Source organism: Fonsecaea pedrosoi (assembly GCF_000835455.1).
Source record: "Fonsecaea pedrosoi CBS 271.37 unplaced genomic scaffold supercont1.1, whole genome shotgun sequence".
In the NCBI taxonomy this organism is placed as follows: domain Eukaryota; kingdom Fungi; phylum Ascomycota; class Eurotiomycetes; order Chaetothyriales; family Herpotrichiellaceae; genus Fonsecaea; species Fonsecaea pedrosoi.
This window is the reverse complement of record NW_013550615.1, coordinates 2768464-2786843: the sequence shown is the minus strand read 5'-3', so window position 1 is coordinate 2786843 and position 18380 is coordinate 2768464. Positions and strand designations below refer to the sequence as shown.

The window sequence follows — 18380 nt, the reverse complement described above, 5'->3', positions numbered from 1 at the left end:
ACTGGAGTTTGTACAGAGCCAGAAATAAAAAATCATATCCGCCATCATGGGCTTCAATCCTTCTTGTCCGCATTCTTTCCTCATCCTGAAGATAACGTCCTTCTGCTGGTTTGCCTTGTCCATCGCGCCCTCCAGGAGCAGAAGGCTGTCCAATCAGAATGCGCGTAATGTTCCACTACCAAAAATTTATGTCCCTTAACACCTCTTTTCGTATACTTGTAGAACTTCAACCTTCCTGTTTCTTTCAGGCTGTATGATCGAATCCTAACTCCGAACTGTCACCATGCGAAATTTGAGGACCATAGCGTATCATGAGACTCGGCTCCTGGATGATTTGCCACTCACAGCGACAGCCTGGGACACGACGCATAATGCAATAATCTGTGCATTTGGTCCAACACCTACACAGCCTATCATCGAACTGAAGAGACGAGTCAAGACCTCATCTTCCCGAGACGAGTTCGTGACCATCACTTCGTGGGATTCACCGTGTCCGCTTCCACATCTACAATGTGATGAAATCCTGCTGCTCCAATATTTCCCTGACACTGGAACATCATGCCTTGTGCTCGCCGGCGGAGATGTTGTGGTTGTGCGCGAGGATCCAGGTCCCGGACAAGAGAGGATCGAAATAGTTGGTACCGTCGACATCGGAATCTGTGCTGCTGCATGGGCCCCAGACGAAGAACTGCTGGCCATCGTCACCGGTGCAGACACCCTCGTGCTGATGAGTAGGACTTTCGAACCTCTCAATGAGGGCACTCTATCCCCAGACGACCTCAAAGTTTCCAAACATGTCTCTGTAGGTTGGGGTCACAAGGAGACTCAATTCCAAGGTCGTCGCGCCAAAGCAATGCGAGATCCTACTGTGCCGGAAAAGGTCGACGAGGGCAAGTTGAGCCCGTTTGAGGATGACAAGGTCACGATCAGTTGGCGAGGAGACGGGCAATACCTTGCTATAAGCAGCGTGGTCCCTGGTAAACGTCGAGTTATCCGGGTTTTCACGCGTGAGGCTGTCCTGGACAGCGCTAGTGAACCTGTCGATGGTCTGGAGTCGGCATTGAGCTGGAAGCCTTCGGGAAATCTCATTGCCAGTGTTCGCCGATCCGAGACAAAGCTGGAGGTCATCTTCTTCGAGAGAAACGGTCTCCGGCATGGTCAATTTGATCTTCGAACGACGAAACAAGAAATGGATGAGTGGGCGTCTAGCCTTTCCCTCTCATGGAACACAGACTCCACCGTTCTGGCCGTCACCTTCAAGGATAGGGTGCAATTTTGGACGATGGGAAATTATCACTACGATCTGAAACAAGAGATCCTACTCCATTCACCACGCAGCAACTGGCCACTGAGGTGGCATCCTGAAATTCCTCTGAGGATGTGCTTCGGCACAACCAGAAAGCTCTTGGACCTCACCTTCCTATCCGTGGTGTCAGCAGGTAGCATGCTACCTCCCCAAGACTATGGTATCGTTGGAGTCATTGATGGCAGGACACTAAAGCTTACTCCCTTGAAGCAAGCTGGTGTGCCACCACCGATGGCTTTCTGTGAGGCCGTTTTCGACCATAATATCATTGGTTGCGCCTTTGGTCGAGATTGCCATAGATTTGCAGTCTTAACGACAAAGACATTGGAAATTTGTGAATGGAAAACCCGTGCTAGGGGTAACGGCGATTTGGTGTTTACAACAACCGTCGAGCGGCAGTCTCATCAACATCCGACACTACAGCCAGAAGCAGAACCTTTGTTCTACACTCAGGTGGCTTTTGTCAACGACGAGATATTTGTCATGGCACCAACGCAGTCGGCGGGAGCAACATCGTGTTGGAAATCCACGTGGCCCGAGAATCAGAGCTTGTCTTGGGAACATATCCTTGCGCCTGAAGGTTGTGAAAGCCTCATAGCAGACATATTTTCCGAGTCCGTGTTTATTACGAATCCGATTACGAATGCCACAGTCCAACTCACAGACTATCCGGGGTCAATGGGTATAGAGCCCGTCAAACTGAGCGGTAGTCAGCCCAACAGCTCCATTTTTACCCTTCGCCACATCGGACACCATCAGGCAAATGGTGAGATGAACGGTGACACCCCAGAATACTATAAGGTCTCTTTATCACTTAAGGGAAACCTCTACGTCGACAACAAGCTCCTCGTCCGCGAAGTTACCTCCTACGTGCTCACTTCGACGCATCTAATTTTCACTACCTCTGCACACCTCCTGAAATTCGTCCATCTTACCCATCCCTCAGCAATGCAAGTCCCCGATGACACGCCGGAGATCGACGAACGATGCAGAAATATCGAAAGGGGTGCACGCATCGTCACTGTTGTCCCGTCCATCTACGCTGTGGTTCTTCAAATGCCGCGAGGAAACCTTGAGACAATCTACCCTCGTTTGCTAGTTCTCTCGGGAATACGCAAGCATCTTAAGCAACAGGACTACCTCGCTGCTTTTCTGGCTTGTCAAACCCACCAGGTCGATATGAACATCCTGCACGACTATGAGCCAGGTATTTTTCTGGCCAACGTGCCCAAATTCATCGACCAACTTAAGAAGCCCAGCCGTGTGGATGCATTTCTTTCGAAACTCAGGGACGAGGACGTCACGCAGACGTTATACCGCGACACGACCTTGCAAGTTCAATCTGACCCAAAGCTGCAATCTGCTCCGAACACGAAGCCTGCCAACATGGTTCCTGGCAGCAAAATCAACAAGATTGCTGACACGTTCCTTTCGAGCCTATCTTCAAAACCTTCCTCTTACTTGCAGACCGTCATAACAGCCCATGTCTGCAAGCGACCCCCCGACTTATTCTCTGCCTTGACGCTTGTCTCCGCCCTCCTCGAGACTTCCAAAGAAGAGGCGGACGTTGCAATCTCCCACCTGTTCTTCCTCACCCCGAATCCCTCCGTTCTATTTGACGCTGCCCTCTCACTCTATGATCTCGAGTTGACGCTCCTCGTAGCGCAGAATGACAGCTCAAGAGACCCAAGGGAATATATGCCCTACCTGCAATCTCTCCAGGAAATGTCGGAGCTCAGACGGAAGTTTGCGATTGACGATCATCTCAAGAAATACAGCAAAGCTTTGGTTTCATTGCATGCGCTCGGGGAGCATGAGCAAGTCGCGACCTACACGGCAAAGCATTCCCTATACAACACGGCGATGGAGCTGTACAAATACGACCAAGTCCACCTGACCCCAATAACCCGTATGTATGCTGAGCATCTCACGACTCAAAAGTCTCATCATGCCCAAGCTGCTACGCTTTACGAATCACTGGGCGACTACGATTCTTCGTACAAGCTTTACGCACTGGCACATAAGTGGCGTGAGGCACTGACCTGTGCGACTCTTGTGCCCTTGACAGCCCCGCAACTGAAGTCGCTCGCGCAGAGTCTGGCAACAACTTTGGCGGACGAGAACCGGGACTATCGAGCCGCGGCGACGATTCAAATTGACTATCTCTCCAATACTCCCGAGGCAGCAAAACTTCTGTGCCGGGGATCTTATTTCGCTGAAGCAATGCGCGTTCTCGCCCACGATGGCCGCTCCGTTTCCGAGATCCACCAGATCACAGACGCAGGGCTAGGCGAGAAAGTCGGCGAGATACTCGAACTCCTTGCGGACTGCCGTGCACAACTGAACGCACAGGTCCCACGCATCGTTGAGCTCCGCAAGAAGAAGGAGGAAGATCCTCTGGCTTTCTTCGGCGGTGATCCCACCGTGGCTGCGGACGGTGCCGCAGGCGACATCCCGGACAACGTCTCCCTGGCGCCCACGGACGTCAGCACACTGGGTGGCCAGAGTCTTTTCACCCGCTACGGCAGCAACGCCAGCAAGTTCGGCGGCACCGTGGCCTCCAACGTGTCGCGGAAGACGTCAAAGACGAAACGCCGCGAAGAACGCAAGCGCGCCCGCGGCAAAAAGGGCTCGGTCTACGAGGAAGAGTACCTCGTCGCTAGCGTGGGGAGACTGATCGACCGCGTAAACGGTCTCCATGAGGAGGTGGGTCGTCTTCTCGCGGGTCTCTCTAGGCGAGGCATGCGAGAGCAAGCGAGACAGGTCGACGACAACATGAAGGAAATCTGCCAAGCGTGCGAAAGCGCCAGAGAGGACGTCTGGGAGGTTGCCAAAACGAATCCTGAAGACAGCCAGGTTCAGGTCGAGGAGGGCACGTATGATAAAGACGGACAAGGAAGACCTCCTGGAGCAGAAGGCGTGTTCTGGGACAGCCAGCAGGAAAGCCAGAAAAAGAGAGAGGCGCCCGAAGTCAAGGGTTGGATTTCCGGCGAGGCCGTAGCTTCATAGCATACGCTCGACCACCTCTAAACAAAAAGAAACCTTTTGAATTTTGACTCGATTCTATGGTGTTACCTGACTTGTTCCATCTCTCTTCTCTGGAACAAACGGCCGGTTTGAGGATTAGATCCAGACCACCCTGAAGGCTCCAATCTCGGGATCTGATCCTCTGATATCCGGTTCCTGTCCCTGGTACCATCTTTTTGCGCATCTTTCTGAAAAAGACGTCTCTGCGTCGGCTGTTCGACAGCCTTGGGCTTGGGTTCTTCCTGCGCTTCCTCAGGTTCTGGTGCCTGGGTGGCCTTCTTGGCCTGATTAAGGTCGGCAATCCCAAGGCCTTGATCAATCAAATATACCTGAAAGGCTGACAACAACTCCTTCAGCCCAGCCCTTAATCTTGCGATGATGATCTCAACTTCATCAATTCCGCCCGTAACGCCCTGTTTGTGTTTCGATACAAGGTCTTCAATTATGTTGAGAGTTTTTGTAAATGTTCTTACAGTGTCTGGCACTGTCGGAGTGGCTTTGCCGTATGTATCTTCTGTGAGACTGGCAACTTGCATTCTGGTTATTGACTCAATTGCATCAACAATCAATGCTGCGTTTCCATGGGGTGATCCGAGTACCATGGCGTTGATTCGGGCGGCATTTGTGGGCACGAAGAACCAAGCCATGCGACTTTGCTTTAGAGCAGCCATCCATTGATCTGAAATACCTTTGGTTGGCGTTTGAGTCGTGCCTTGCGGCCTCGCATACTCGAGCAATTTTGTTTCGACTGTTTTGGCCGTTTGTTCTATGGGTGGATGCCAGGGCTGTTTACTACTGCCAATTTGTCGCAAAGGACTTGCTAGTAGCCTGTCACTGACGCTTGGTTTCGGACTTGCTTGAAAGATCGATTGAGTCGGTACTTCGGGAACAATGCGTGGTAGAGATTTGATTTGGTCTGCACCTACAGGCTGTGGTGCTGCTGGGGGAGGTCCAACAATGCGAGTTTGCACTTCTTGCAATACTTTCAGACCGGCTTGTACCATTTGGCTCCACATTGGTCCGGTAGGCCGTTCAATGTCTTCGAAAATAGCCTTTCTTCGTTCTTTGTGTCTGTGGGCAATGATAGCCAACTCCCAAAAGGCAAAGGTTCTTACGACGTCTCGTTTGGCTTTGAGTCCATTAAGGAGTGTTCCATTGGGATCTTTGCTAGAAGCGGAAAGTGGCAGCCCAGACTTTGTGGGCTGCTGATTGAGATAAATCACGAACAGGAGCGAAGTCAACTCCCATGTCAGTGTAAGGAGAAATCCGGCACCGAAGCATTGGAGCAAATAAACAGGCCCCAGAGGAGGATATCCTACCGGACGGGCGTTTGCTCTCGAAAGGTTGAAGAATGGTTTTGCCATAGCAAGATGGAGCTGCCAGAAAATGTTTCGCAGGAAGAGGCCATTGATGAAAGGAGCCACAATGATTACGGCTCCTGGAATGAGAGTACTCTCTATGAGCACAGGGAGCAGTTTGCGTTGCAGCTGTGTCTGAATAGGTTCGATCGGATGAGTGTCCTGAGCTTTGGTGTCGGGGTTTGGCGTGCTTGACAGTTGTGAGACGGGGATCAGGAGGGTTGAATTTCCGCGATAAGTATGAAGTCCTGCATATGCGACCGCGAGAAGTAAGGCGTAAAGACGGAAGAAGATGGGTTTCTCGTTTAGAATGTCGGGAGTGTGATGGTTTCCTCTTGTGATCCAGCCAAGGTCTGGAGAAGACCAAATGAATGCTTCAGTAAACCACCATCCCGAAATCAAGTACCAGAACAATGTATGCACTGACGATACACTGAGGAAGTTTGTTCTGAAGGTCGCAAAGGGGGAAACTGTCGTCTGTCTGCCGATATTGAGGGTGGCTATTTGGAGGATAAAGACGAACAGGCTAGCCATGAAAAAAAGTAACGCTTTGATCCCAGCAGGGCCAAAAGGAAACCATGACCAGAATAGGTCTTTCTTCGAACCGAGCCAGAAAGCATTATGGAGGGCGATGAGGAGGGAGATGAACGCAGCATGTACGAATCGTTTATGGAGAGCGGAGGTTAAGAATCGTCGGTAGGGTCGAGGGGGAGGGTTCAAGGAGGCGGCAGCTGGACTCGCCATGTTTGTTGGCAGGATACTATGAGAATGGTATCATGATATGGTGAAGCAGTCCATCGACCAGCGAGCGCTGCGGGTAGCCGAGTCGCAGATTTCGGAGAGGTGAAGATGGGAGTCGAAGCGCACTTCCTGAACACCAAATTGTGTTAAACCATGTAAACAAAATTGTGCAGTGGGCAACGTGTTTTCGGGGAATGACGCCAGTCCACGTGATGTGGAGGAGGCTGGTTTCGCAAGTGCCGCATGTCAAGTGCCATTCCTTCCCACTCTGCAGGCTTCCACTATTCTTTCACAGTGATCAGTTAATTCACACCCAATCTAGCTCTATAAACCATCGAGTGTTTTCTGTATCTCGTGCGATAATATCCCAGGGACAATCCCCCGGCGACGATCGTCATGTCTTTCGACAGACTCTCATCACTCGAGTCGCAACCTACCACTACCCGAAGGCAGGACGATCCGCAATACAGAGATGATCCAGAGTTTCAAAAGTTCACCGAGTCGCTGTCTACCCGACTCTTCGAATTGACCTCGAACATCTCGCGACTCTCGAATCAACTCTCGAAAAAGGACACTGAGAGAGGTCGGGAAAGGATACATGACTTGCTGGAGGAGACTAGAGAGGGATTCAAAGAGGTGGGAGATGGTGTCAAGAGGGCGCAAACATGGCCAGACCTAAATGTTAGTTGCCTCACATCGCATATGCTACAGACACTGATTCCGCCATTAGCCTTCGCAGCGATATACAAATCAGAAGCTCTCACGAGAGTTTGCCTCTGCCCTGTCCGAATTCCAGGTAGTCCAGAGAAGGGCGATAGAGAGAGAACGGGCATCGAAAGCTGCACTCGAAGAGGCTCAGTCAGGCCAATCCCCATCGGCGGAAGGCGGTCAACAACGCCAATTACTTGAAGAACCTCGGCTCGCAGAACAAAGTGAGGTCGACTTTCAGGAGAATTTGATTATCGAACGAGAAGGAGAGATTCGACAGATCGAACAATCAGTGGGCGAATTAAACGAACTCTTCCGAGATGTCGCCCATCTTGTTCGAGATCAAGGCGACATGATCGATGCTATCGACATCAACGTCGAGAATACGTTGACGGACACGCGGGGAGCCGATACAGAACTCAGAAGCGCAAGCCGGTACCAGAAGTCGGCCAGAAACAAGGCTTGCTGTTTGCTAGTAATCTTAGCGGTCGTCCTGTTGATTGTGGTTCTAGCTGTTGTTCTGGGATGAAGAATGGGGTTTGCAGCGTTTTGGCGTTCTTGTTGGCCTTAGATACATGGGCCTATGGCGCCGAATGTACAGTCATTGCGTAGAGTTTTCTGCTCTCGGCTTAAGCAGCATCAACCATGCAATCAAGCCTATGGGCAGCTGCAATTCGGCCGGCGTGGCAGGTTCAATTATATGGTTCCAAGCTCTGTCAAGTCAAGGCGGGACCTTGAAGGAGGACATTAGATCCAACCTGGACTTTCCGTGGACGAGGGTAGTCTGCTGTCACTATTGTCAATGAACAGATGGAATCGGCACATTTTACGACTATGTAGCTCGTACAAATGTCTTTACGAGGCCACGAGGTTCAGCTACGAGACTGCAAGGCTGCGTTTCAGCCTTGTTCGTGACGCGTGACGTCAAGTCCCCATCTCCCACCGCGTACCCTTTTCCAACCTGGATCGATTTGTCTTCATGATCGGTTCGACTTTGAAATTTACTGTTACCTTCGTAATGGCACGACATGCGATCACCATCCTCACCGGATCATCGACAATCAATACCCGTTTCAACCAGTGACAGAAGGGTGGACATCGCATCTGGCTCCAGCGTCACTCACAGCAAGAAGAGAAAAAGCAGTGACATTGAGACTGACAACAATGGCTCGCAATCAGATGTTTTTGCAGCGAAACCCCTCTCTCCAAACCATGCAACTCTCAACTTTGCTCCGGTAACGCTTGTGGCTCGAGCATGTCTGCCTTTAGCATGGCTCAACACGTCCACTGGGACTTGCCGGTTGATCTTTGAAGCAACCATTTTGTCCGTGGAGGAATGGGAACAACGCATTTTGGTCGTCCGTCAAGTCCCCAATGGCGCCCTCCATGCTGTTGAGCGAATTGGCGACTCTGTCTACGTCGCATGTGCTTTACACGGTTCGATTTCAGAATCCTGGTGCCACGATGCTGCAATTGGCAAAGTAGCTGAAGTCAGAATTGAGGATTTACTACGAGGAGAAGAAGATGGCGGTCCCCGCTCTTCCCTTGCGAGGACCGGGTCAGTCTCGAGTTTGCCAGCATTGCCTACACCGAAGAGCCCCAAGAAACCAGCAAATCGACGCGGTGCATTGGCTAGGATGTCAATCTTAAAGCCCAATCGTACCATCTTGCACGAGTCTATCACCCCAATAAGCTCTCCTGATCTCGTCCAGCAACCGATTGCTGCTTCATTGGATAATCTGGCTGGTCAGGATGTGGCTCAGATTTCCGTTCCTAGTACAGTTATACAGTCAACATCTGATGCACGGTCAACTGTACCGAGAGAGTCTGTGACAGTCACCCACAGCACAGGGTTAGGCTTACAAAACACACTCGACAACTTTGTTCCACCCAGCGAGACTCTTCCCGTGGCACCTGCGCCTCTCCCTACATTACAAAACCCTTGGGCCGACATGAATCCCACGGAACCCGAGCGTCTGCGCACACAATATTTTGAGCATCTCTATACCTCGAAGACCTCACTGGCATTCTATGTCAAGGGACCACTGAGTCGGGCACGAGCACATGTGCGATCAGGCGGAGATCCTGCGAAGGGAATATTTGAACTTTCCGTATTTTACGAGCAAATTATATTGCCTACAAAGAAAATTGATCTTAAATACAAGGAGTCTCTGGCAAACATCATCAAAGCTTTACCATCAATTGTGACGGAGCAGGAAAGCGAAGATGCTGTCGGACAAGCCGCATCTCAACAGAAAAGGAGTCGGAAGAAGAAAGCGAAGCTGGGCAAGGATTGTCTATGGCCTGACGAGGAGGACTTTATTGCGAAATGGTGGCGTGGCAGGGATTTGAAGCCGACGAGCCTTACAGCGACCAGCCAGACCGAGGAGATGCGGAAAGAATTCGCTGATTTGCGTATGCGGGAAAGTGAAATGCAGATGCTCCTAATTCTGGAGGTCATGTTGCTTGAAATCGCCGGATCACGACTCTCTGAGACTGCGAAGCCAGTGCAGGTAACAGATCCAGACGTGAAGCTCGAATCGATCGAGGGTGACAACAATGCAATCTTGGCCGCAGTTCCACAAAGGCAACAAAAGAGGAAGAGGCGCAACTGGTCGAGTGAAATCGACACCATCGTTGATCGTCTATGCATCTGGCACACCATCAGCCTCGATGACCTTGTCGCCACAGATGATAGAAAGAACAGCACCACCTCTTCCAAAGCTAATGATTCCCTCAGGGACTTTTGCAAGGACGTCCTTCTCCCATTCTACTCGATCAAACTCCCAGAGCAAATCAAATCAATATGTCGTAAGCTCGGCGGACCCGAAATTTCTCCCAAGCGATCCAGACATCCACCTCCAGCACCTGCAGCAACCCTGCATAGATCGTCCTCGATATCGTCACTCACAAAATCTACATCAGCAAGGCCATTTACGAAACGGACTCTCGAGAGGGTTCTTAGCGAAGACCACCAACTCCACCGGCACGGCTCGCCGCCGACTACCTTCTCCCGCGGTCCCTCTGTAACAGCTTCCATGACGCAGAATCCTATAATCCCGACTTTAAAGCGCGAGCCTTCTGAGAGGCCCGTCTCTCGTGGGGGCAATCTCTCAAAGTCGGTATCATTCAGTAATCGCGAAATTGATCTTGCCGCAGATCAAAGGGCGCATGATCTTAAGCGGCGCAAGCTCGATCGGTTGGCTCAGCAGAAGAAGGAGTTGGAGGCCGCAATTGATGCGCTTAAGAAACCCGATCGCAGGACCGTGGCAGGACTCTTCATGGACGAAGTAGAGGACAGGAAGAGTAGGGAGAAGGAGAGGAAGCCAGCAATCCAGATATCTGCAACGCCGAGGGCGAAGCGGACCCAAGATTTCATGCAGGAGCCAGAATTGCCGCTACAACCAAAAGTGACGATTCAGGAACAAGATACAGGGGCGATAATTCCGTCGTCAACAGTCAAGCCTCGGCTGGTACCTCCTGGGATACCGAGTTCGACCAGCACCACTAGATCGTCAGCGACCAAACGAGCAGTCCTTGCAGCCATTCATGAGACGCCATCACGTGGGATCGACAAGAAAACTTCGAATCCGCTGAACTTGCCAACTCTTTACCCCCCTCAGGCTGGGCCAGGAGACCTGTTCACGATAGCATCAACTCCGGCATCCAAACGAACAAACCTTGGTGGAGAAAGGTTGCCTTTGTCTGATCCTGATCCGCCTTCTGGATCCTCGCAGGTTGGACGTTCTGAGGGGACGAACAGTGTGCAAAGCCTGCGCATGACTCGGTCCCAGCGCCCAGTTCTGTTTACGCCGGTGAAGAGGAGTGATGTGCCGCTCGACCGTGTATTCCGCGACGCACCAGAGATTCCTGAACAAGCCGGACAGATGATGGATCGAGTCATGGGTGGTAAGGGATGTGGGATGATGGATGACAGCTTTCGGTGGACTCAAAGTCCTGATGATACGAGGACGCCTAGAGGAGGAACTTCTGAGAAAGCACGCCCCGCCACTGATGAGGTTGAGGAGGGTGACATTTACGACAAATTGGGTTGGAATGATGACTTTGACCTGTGACGATATCCCAGCGGCTATTATTTAGATTTGTTAGAGCGAACATAGATGCGTCGAGGATTGATGAATTCCATGAGCCACAATGACTACCAGTACTTGTATACCAGCGAAGATGATCTCTCCTTTGCGAGCGACTAATCAGAACGGGACGACGGACAACGAAGTTTTGCATTCGATCACGACTACAAGTCTGGACCGTTCTACTCGTAAAATCTAACAAAGTAAGCATGGGTGTCAATCTTCATCATATTATTGGAGTGAGTTTGTGCCATGCTGTAGGACATGCCGGTGGCGACATCATCCGATCCTGTGCCTCGCCGAGGCAGAGAGAAGGTTTACTTGTAAGATCACAATATGGCCACAATCCCCCAAACTCCAAGAACAAGTACATACAGTTGCAGATATCGCATCTGCTCTGGACAAAAGGCCGAGTGGGGGCTGCCATTTGACTGACACATGTCAAGTTCCAGATGACCATGGCCACAATCCTTCCCACGGAGAATCGGCGGATAGACTCCAAGCTGATGCCCAACGCGTTATTATTGTCGCAGCGAAATGGAGCCCATGTGCTCTCCAATTCCGTCTCAGCCTCGCGCAACCCCCTTGTGCCCCGAGGCTTTACCCCAACGGGGCCACCACCAGGGCGTCTACTCGGTACAAGGAGTTGCGTCATTTGGGACTCGTTGTTCGCAAGGAGGGAGTTGAACTTCGGGCGTCCTGTTCCAACAGGCCTATACTTGTTGTCCTTGTGTTGGATGTATACTTCTCCCAGAAAGATGGACAACTACCGGACTTCCAGAGTGGATGTTTCATGTTATTGTGTAACCCATCTTTTTGGCGTCGTCTCGTAGACAACCTCATTTCCCGCCAGAATGTTCGGCGCAGGGCGAGAGCGCTCTCGGTGGGGACCTTGGGCACCCTTGGGTACCTCGAATGTTCCGCGGGGCATGTCAAATGGCGATCAGATACCTCTTGGTACCTGCTTTTGCGCGCAGTCCAGGCGCCGAAGACGGCGATGAGGGCTTGAGTCCGAATCACGGCCGAAGGTCGGAACAAGGCTGCAGAAATGGCTCGACATGGCATCCACATGGCGCGACAACGCCAAACCCCATGCGGCAAGAACTGCATCTCACTTCTCACCTTCACAAACCGATAACGCTGCCACCGGAACGAATCAAGGTCACACTGCCTCACCGGGCAGAAGAGGCAGGAAAGAAAACGACATGACTCGGAGATTCTCTACGTGTAAGTTCTGCACTTTTTTTTTGCCGCCTCCGATCAATCTCTAGCGTCGAGGCTGGGCATCTTGTCTCGTGACTCGCCGAAGCAAGAAAACAAGAACGAGACCCTCTGCTCTTGCCATTTTGATTTTCCTTTTCTTTCTTCACCTTTTCTGTTACTTTCTCGAGTTTCAAACTTCGACTGTCCTTATCCTCCAGCCACTTGAAGACCTAGCAGGCCTCCAAAGGGGGAAGAAACGCTGTCAATCATTCCAACCATTCAATCACTTTCCTAGTCTGTCTGAGAGTACGTCAAGTGTGTCTCGCTCACAAGACTTTTTGGACGCTTGGTTTACCCTGTTTATAAACTCCTCGGGAGCAGCGTGGGATTCAAGTGAGTGCCCTTACGACAAACCCTCAGTCGGACACACGTCTAACCATATCGCCACCAAATAGTATAACCCAGAAAAAAAAAAGATACCCCTCTATTTTTCCCTTGAACGAGATTGACCATTGTGGTCCACGCCCCGCGCACCACTATCCAACCATGATTTTCACGCGCGGTGTCTCCCTGACGAATTTCGTCATTGCCAGTTCGGCCCTGGCCTTCCAGGTCTTTGTTCTCTACCCGTGGCACGAACGGCTAGACGAGGAATTTCGACGCCTGAAGCAGGAGCACATCAACATTCTTCACCAGGGCGAAGAGGTCCGACTCGGCGAACTGAAAGGAATCAACGAACAACTCAAGAAACTAGGCCACGGCCAGAAATAATGACTTGACATCTGACAACACAACAAGAAGGGGAGCCATGCAATGAATTTTTTTTATTTTTACAAAATACACCCGGGAGTTTTGGGGGAACTTGCAGCATTAGAGCGGAGTTTTACTTGACGATTTCTATGTGTGTGATATGTGGCCGCGATGCGGGGAGTCCATCATCGTCACCATGGTGGTTTTCCCTTTTCTTCTTCTTTCTTTTTCTTCCGGCTACTTAGAATCTATACACATAGACACTCCTAGACGGCAGACCGGCAGACAGGCAGAAAAGGCAACAACAGACAGGGGGACTATTTTGCTCTACAAGAACGAGAACAAGTAGAATAGAAATCCAGCAGGAAGGGAAAGAGGGAAGGGAAAGAGTTCTCTTCCTCTTCCTCTTGTTCTTCCTTTTTCTGATAACAGAGATCTGATAACTGAGAATTGAGAACCGTGCAGTACTCACTAAGAAAAAATATCTCCTTTTTCCTTCCTTCCTTTCTTCCAACCAACCATCCAACCGCCCAGCGCAGATGACATGACATGACATAACTTGACATGAACATGGGTGAAAGGGAATTCTCGGTACAAAGTGAACCGGGAGCGAGGTCGGATCGATTCAGCTCAGCTCAGCTCAGCCAGGGTGCGAGAGTGCGAGCGAGGTTAATCGACTCGACTTTCGATGTGCATGTGGGTGTGCGTGTGCGTGTGCGTGTGCCACCCTCTACCAGTATCGTATTTACCGAGTATGTGCCTCGGCGTTGCGCGATATAGACAGGGGAGGAGATGGGGACGGAGATGGACATGGACATGGACATGGACATGGACATGGACATGGTCCTTGGCCATTCCTTGGTCATTCCTTGGGTTCAGTTCCTTGGGTTCACTGGGTTTCTTCAAGGGCGCTTGCGGTGACAATGTACAAGTAAGTGACAGGGATGTAGATAATATTGTATTATCTGTACCGATAACTCGGGGATGAGTACGGAGTACTCGTAGATAAGATAAGCGCCCCTCTGTTCATGTACCCTGCTCTGCCCTGCCCTGCCCTGCCCTGCCCTGCCCTGCCACCCTGTCCATGTATGTGACGTGTATCTATGTATGTACTCGGTACTTGGCATGTAGTTACATAGGCGATAGGTAGCGTGGTAGCGTGGTTGCGTGGGTGCTGCGTGGGTAGGCACGTAGGTAAGCAGTAAGCTGGCGAGCTGGGTAGTCAGTCAGCCCCGCACTTGATTCTCCGAATCGAGGCCCTCCCTCCCATCTTAAATCTTATCATGAACATATGTGACTCGTACACATACAGTGACATGCTCGACTCTCCTGTCCACCTACCTACCGTAGTTAGATTACGTAGGTACAGTATACGGGTATCTGATCAACTGTGAAGACTCTGCATTTGTGTCAAAGACATTCCATTACATGTACAAGTTTCGACGGAGCGGGGAGCGGGGAGCGAGGAACGAGTAACAAGATAAAAAGCACACCACTCAGTCAAACCTGTTCATATTACCGCGTGCAGACTAGGTAGGACAACCCCCAATTGGGAATGCTCGGGGGAAGCCATGGAATACAGAGTGAGCAAGGACAAAGAATGCATAAACAAAGACGTACACATGCACATGCACATACCTCTCTCGAGGATAGTATTCGAGAGCTTTTCTGTGCCAATGCGCTCGAGAAGACCCCAGCACATTGTCTAGGAGTCGGATCTTGTCCACCCTCAAATATGATATCAATCCCTGATTCAATATGTCCAGCACATATTTCCCCATCTCCCCGTGCATATCTCTCCAAACGGTTACAATGCCGGATCCACATTCATCAGATCATCACTCATGATATGCAGCACCTGCGTAAACGTCCGTAACCTCCTCCCACTGATCCCGTCCATCAGGTTTGCAAAGTCCAACAATACCCTCCTGGCACCCTCGTAGCCACCACTATGTGCCACCCCACCTAGAGACAAGGCGCCGCCATATTTGACAAACTGATACACCAAACTGAAATGTTCGTCCTCACGGTTCGTGGTGAGATTTCGTTCGGCCGTTGCAGGGTCCAGGCTTTCGTCTTTGAACCCCATATCACCCAGCTCAGCCCAGTCGGGTTCTGCGTCCATAAGCTCAACGGGCGCTGTGCCCTGTCGACCCGAGCTCGGGTTGACCATGAAGAGATAGAGACCGAGGACGAGTGCCGACGCGAAGAGCGCTGTTACGCTATGGATGGTCACATTGTCGCTGACCCGGCGTTCAGACATGAGTTTGAAGTTCTGCGCTGCGTGAACACATGCTCTGCGCGCCGCCTGAGTTTGGCTCCATTGCGAGATATTCTCCAATGCGCCCGTCGCAGGAGCAGCTCCATGTCGACCGGCCGCCAACTCAAACATGCGAAAGTCCGCCAAGAGCATGACGCAGAGACTGTGCCAGAGGACAACGCAATTCGTGTCGTCAACTTGCGAAAGCGGGCCTGCCGTGTGTGTAGCCGCGAGGACTGCCGGTACGAGTGTGCTGGCGCGTGCATCACCTGCATAGACATGCCAGGGGATGTATGACCCAATGGTCAACTGATCCGGTGGCATGAGCCGTTGATAAGCTTCCAGGACTTGGATCTGCAGTAATGCAAGTAGTGACGATCGCCCCAGATATCCTAGCTTGGCAATTGGTGCCATATCATGCTTATGGAGGTCCTCAATCCTGAATGTTGGCGCACTTTGGCTCTTTCCGCTGCGCAACAGAGATTGCCATTGGGTGGCGGATTGAGCCTGGAAGAGCGCTTCGTCGCAGGGCGCCACGACACACACGGATTCCGATCTGACAATCGGCGCCTTTGACAACAAGTTCGCGTACCACGAATCACACAGCAGCAGCCCCAGAATCAGGCGCTTCGCCGACTCTATTCGGCTCCACGCTTTCCAACGATCGTCTGATTCCGACATTTCGGACAACAGAGCATCCAGAGACTGCCCATCACCGGCCGCGAACAATCCGTTCTGTTGAACCATAGCCAACAGGCTGACATAAAGCATCTGGCTCTGGTTGACGCAATCTTTATCCCCAGTGATAACAGAGAGATTCAACGTCAGCAGACCTGTCGCAAACAGGACCATTTGCTGCGTCGGTGTTGCGGAACATCCTGCACAGGCTGATAAATCATTACAAACGCGTTGTAAAAAGCTGGGGAACATCTTCGACACAAATCTGGTAGCGCCGGTGGTTCCCAGAATACTCAAACCAATAAGACATATGGCGAATAGCATGGGGGCAGGGGTAGTGCGAACGGAAAACGTCGCAACGTGAATAAATGGGACAGTGGGATGAAATCGGCGGAAAAAAAGGCCTAACGCAATATCGAGGATTTCGGCAGGAGGGAATTCTTCGTTCGTTGGTTGTGAAGAGAGAGCTGGATCCACAACTGCTTGCAGTTTGGGAGAGTGGTATGTCGACGGGGCAGGTGTGCGAAAGGTATCTCTGAGTCGAACTCGACATTCAGTGTCGAGACCCCAGTTTGACGCGGTCCGAAAATCATCTGCAATAGGCGACTCTGAGAAGAGATTGTCCATTGGTGATGTAGCGACTTCTCTCCAGAGAACTGGCATGATACGATGCACGCGGCCTGGACGTGGGTTCCAACATCGCTGGACTCTGGAGAAGCGTTCCCGCGGGACCTTGGCGATATTTTTCGTCCTGTCCACAGGATCGTAAGGCTTACCGTTGACCAAATCTTTTGAGTCTTGGTATGGCTGCTGAGGGTCAGGGATGCCATACGTTTGCAGGAAGTCGGGAGATTGATCCAAGTCACCCAGCGAAGGAAACAACCACATCTGGAAAGGATCGTGAAAGTTGCTGGTGCTGGAATTGTCCGGCTGAGGAAGCCAGTCAATGCGGCTGTCCGAATATTGGTTGGGCACGATCTCGGATCTGGGAGTCTGTCCAGGATTATGAGGGCTGGTCGCCGAAGTTTCAAAGGCTGACACTTCGCCGCTGTTCTGCGATGGAGAATGTTTTTGACCGTGCGAGGAACTGGACGTCTTGTTGTTCATGGTGGCGATGGGGGAAGGCATCGTCCATGCCGACCCAGGGAGCTGGATGTTAAGAGCATTTCCGGGATTCGACGAAGAATCGAGAAAAGGGTTAGAGACATCTATCGAAGATTGCCTGGCAGGTTGAGAGGGATCATTCCCCGTCTGAGAGAGATAGTTGCTGGGGGAGAGAATCTGCATCAAAGGGATACCCGTATGCGGTCCGCTGGCAAGAGCGCCAGGAGAGTTGAGGTTGAATTCATCCTGGGAAGGCTGAGGTGGAACGCCTTCTGAGATGGTGTTCCTCCGTGATGAAGCATTGGCAGGAGTTGATTTGTCGTTCTTTTGGGCGTGGCACTTCATATGCCGGAACAAGACATCGCTAGACCATGGTTAGCACGAAGTCCAACCACAAATAGGAGCTTAAAGGCAGCACGAACCTGCGAGAGAAAGCCTTGTCACAGATAGTACATGGATAGGGACGTTCCCGCGTATCTAGAAATGCATGAGTAAAAGGCTAGCGCGGGGTAGGCGGGATTTGACATACGAGAGCGCTCATGGCGCTTGAAGTGTTCAGTCTTTGTGAAACGACGGCCACATACGGTACACTGTCGCAAGACCATGATTTGGGCATATGTGGAGGGGGACCTGGAGCGAGGATGTGGGAGAGGTGTTGAATTGGGAAAAGAATGTGGGAGCGGTGGAGGGAAGGAAGGTAATTGAGGTTGAGACTCTGTAATGGTTGAGCAGACGACTAGTCAAAATAGCCTGGAGATCTGGGAGCGTTCGTCCTCCAAGCCCAGGGTCTAGTTTTGAGCACTCTGCTTGTCAGAAGCCCAGACAGAGAGGGCGTCAGAGGGAGACCGAGTGAGGAGCGAGGAGGGGCGAGATGGGTGGAGGAGAGGCAGAGCAGACTCCTGTGACTGCTGATTTGTGTGTGGAAGCCCCGACAGAAAGAAAAGGTGGAGGGAGGCTCCAAGGATGAGAACGAACCCAGCGAATTGGGAGTCGACAAAACGAAGAAGAAGATGGTGAGTGGAGGAGCGTTCCAAGGACCCGTGGATCTCAGGATTCCAAGGAATTTTTTCTGGGGTTTCAAGCGCAGTTTGTCGGGTCCGGAGAATCTCAACTACCGCGTCGCAGGACGCAGCCAGCCAGTTCACAGATTAGGC

General features: G+C 51.4%; 6 protein-coding genes across 6 annotated transcripts; 4 read left to right on the top strand and 2 right to left on the bottom strand.

The window, feature by feature from the left end:
• Positions 1 to 283: 283 nt before the first annotated feature.
• Positions 284 to 4315, top strand: Z517_01005 (uncharacterized protein; the record flags this gene model as incomplete). Its single annotated transcript, XM_013433967.1, has 1 exon — positions 284 to 4315. One exon carries the CDS (start codon positions 284 to 286, stop codon positions 4313 to 4315), a length of 4032 nt encoding a protein of 1343 aa, XP_013289421.1.
• Positions 4316 to 4377: 62 nt separating this feature from the next.
• On the bottom strand, positions 4378 to 6435 carry Z517_01004 (uncharacterized protein; the record flags this gene model as incomplete). Its single annotated transcript, XM_013433966.1, has 1 exon — positions 4378 to 6435. The coding sequence occupies one exon, from the start codon at positions 6433 to 6435 to the stop codon at positions 4378 to 4380; it is 2058 nt and encodes a 685-aa protein (XP_013289420.1).
• A 393-nt stretch (positions 6436 to 6828) lies between these two features.
• Positions 6829 to 7669, top strand: Z517_01003 (uncharacterized protein; the record flags this gene model as incomplete). The annotated part of the gene is made up of 2 exons (XM_013433965.1): positions 6829 to 7113; positions 7163 to 7669. 2 exons carry the CDS (start codon positions 6829 to 6831, stop codon positions 7667 to 7669), a joined length of 792 nt encoding a protein of 263 aa, XP_013289419.1.
• Positions 7670 to 8168: 499 nt separating this feature from the next.
• Z517_01002 (uncharacterized protein) lies at positions 8169 to 11216 on the top strand (the record flags this gene model as incomplete). The annotated part of the gene is made up of 1 exon (XM_013433964.1): positions 8169 to 11216. The coding sequence occupies one exon, from the start codon at positions 8169 to 8171 to the stop codon at positions 11214 to 11216; it is 3048 nt and encodes a 1015-aa protein (XP_013289418.1).
• A 1764-nt stretch (positions 11217 to 12980) lies between these two features.
• Z517_01001 (uncharacterized protein) lies at positions 12981 to 13205 on the top strand (the record flags this gene model as incomplete). The annotated part of the gene is made up of 1 exon (XM_013433963.1): positions 12981 to 13205. The coding sequence occupies one exon, from the start codon at positions 12981 to 12983 to the stop codon at positions 13203 to 13205; it is 225 nt and encodes a 74-aa protein (XP_013289417.1).
• Positions 13206 to 14991: 1786 nt separating this feature from the next.
• On the bottom strand, positions 14992 to 17831 carry Z517_01000 (uncharacterized protein; the record flags this gene model as incomplete). The annotated part of the gene is made up of 3 exons (XM_013433962.1): positions 14992 to 17590; positions 17649 to 17703; positions 17756 to 17831. The coding sequence occupies 3 exons, from the start codon at positions 17829 to 17831 to the stop codon at positions 14992 to 14994; spliced, it is 2730 nt and encodes a 909-aa protein (XP_013289416.1).
• Between the last annotated feature and the right edge of the window lie 549 nt (positions 17832 to 18380).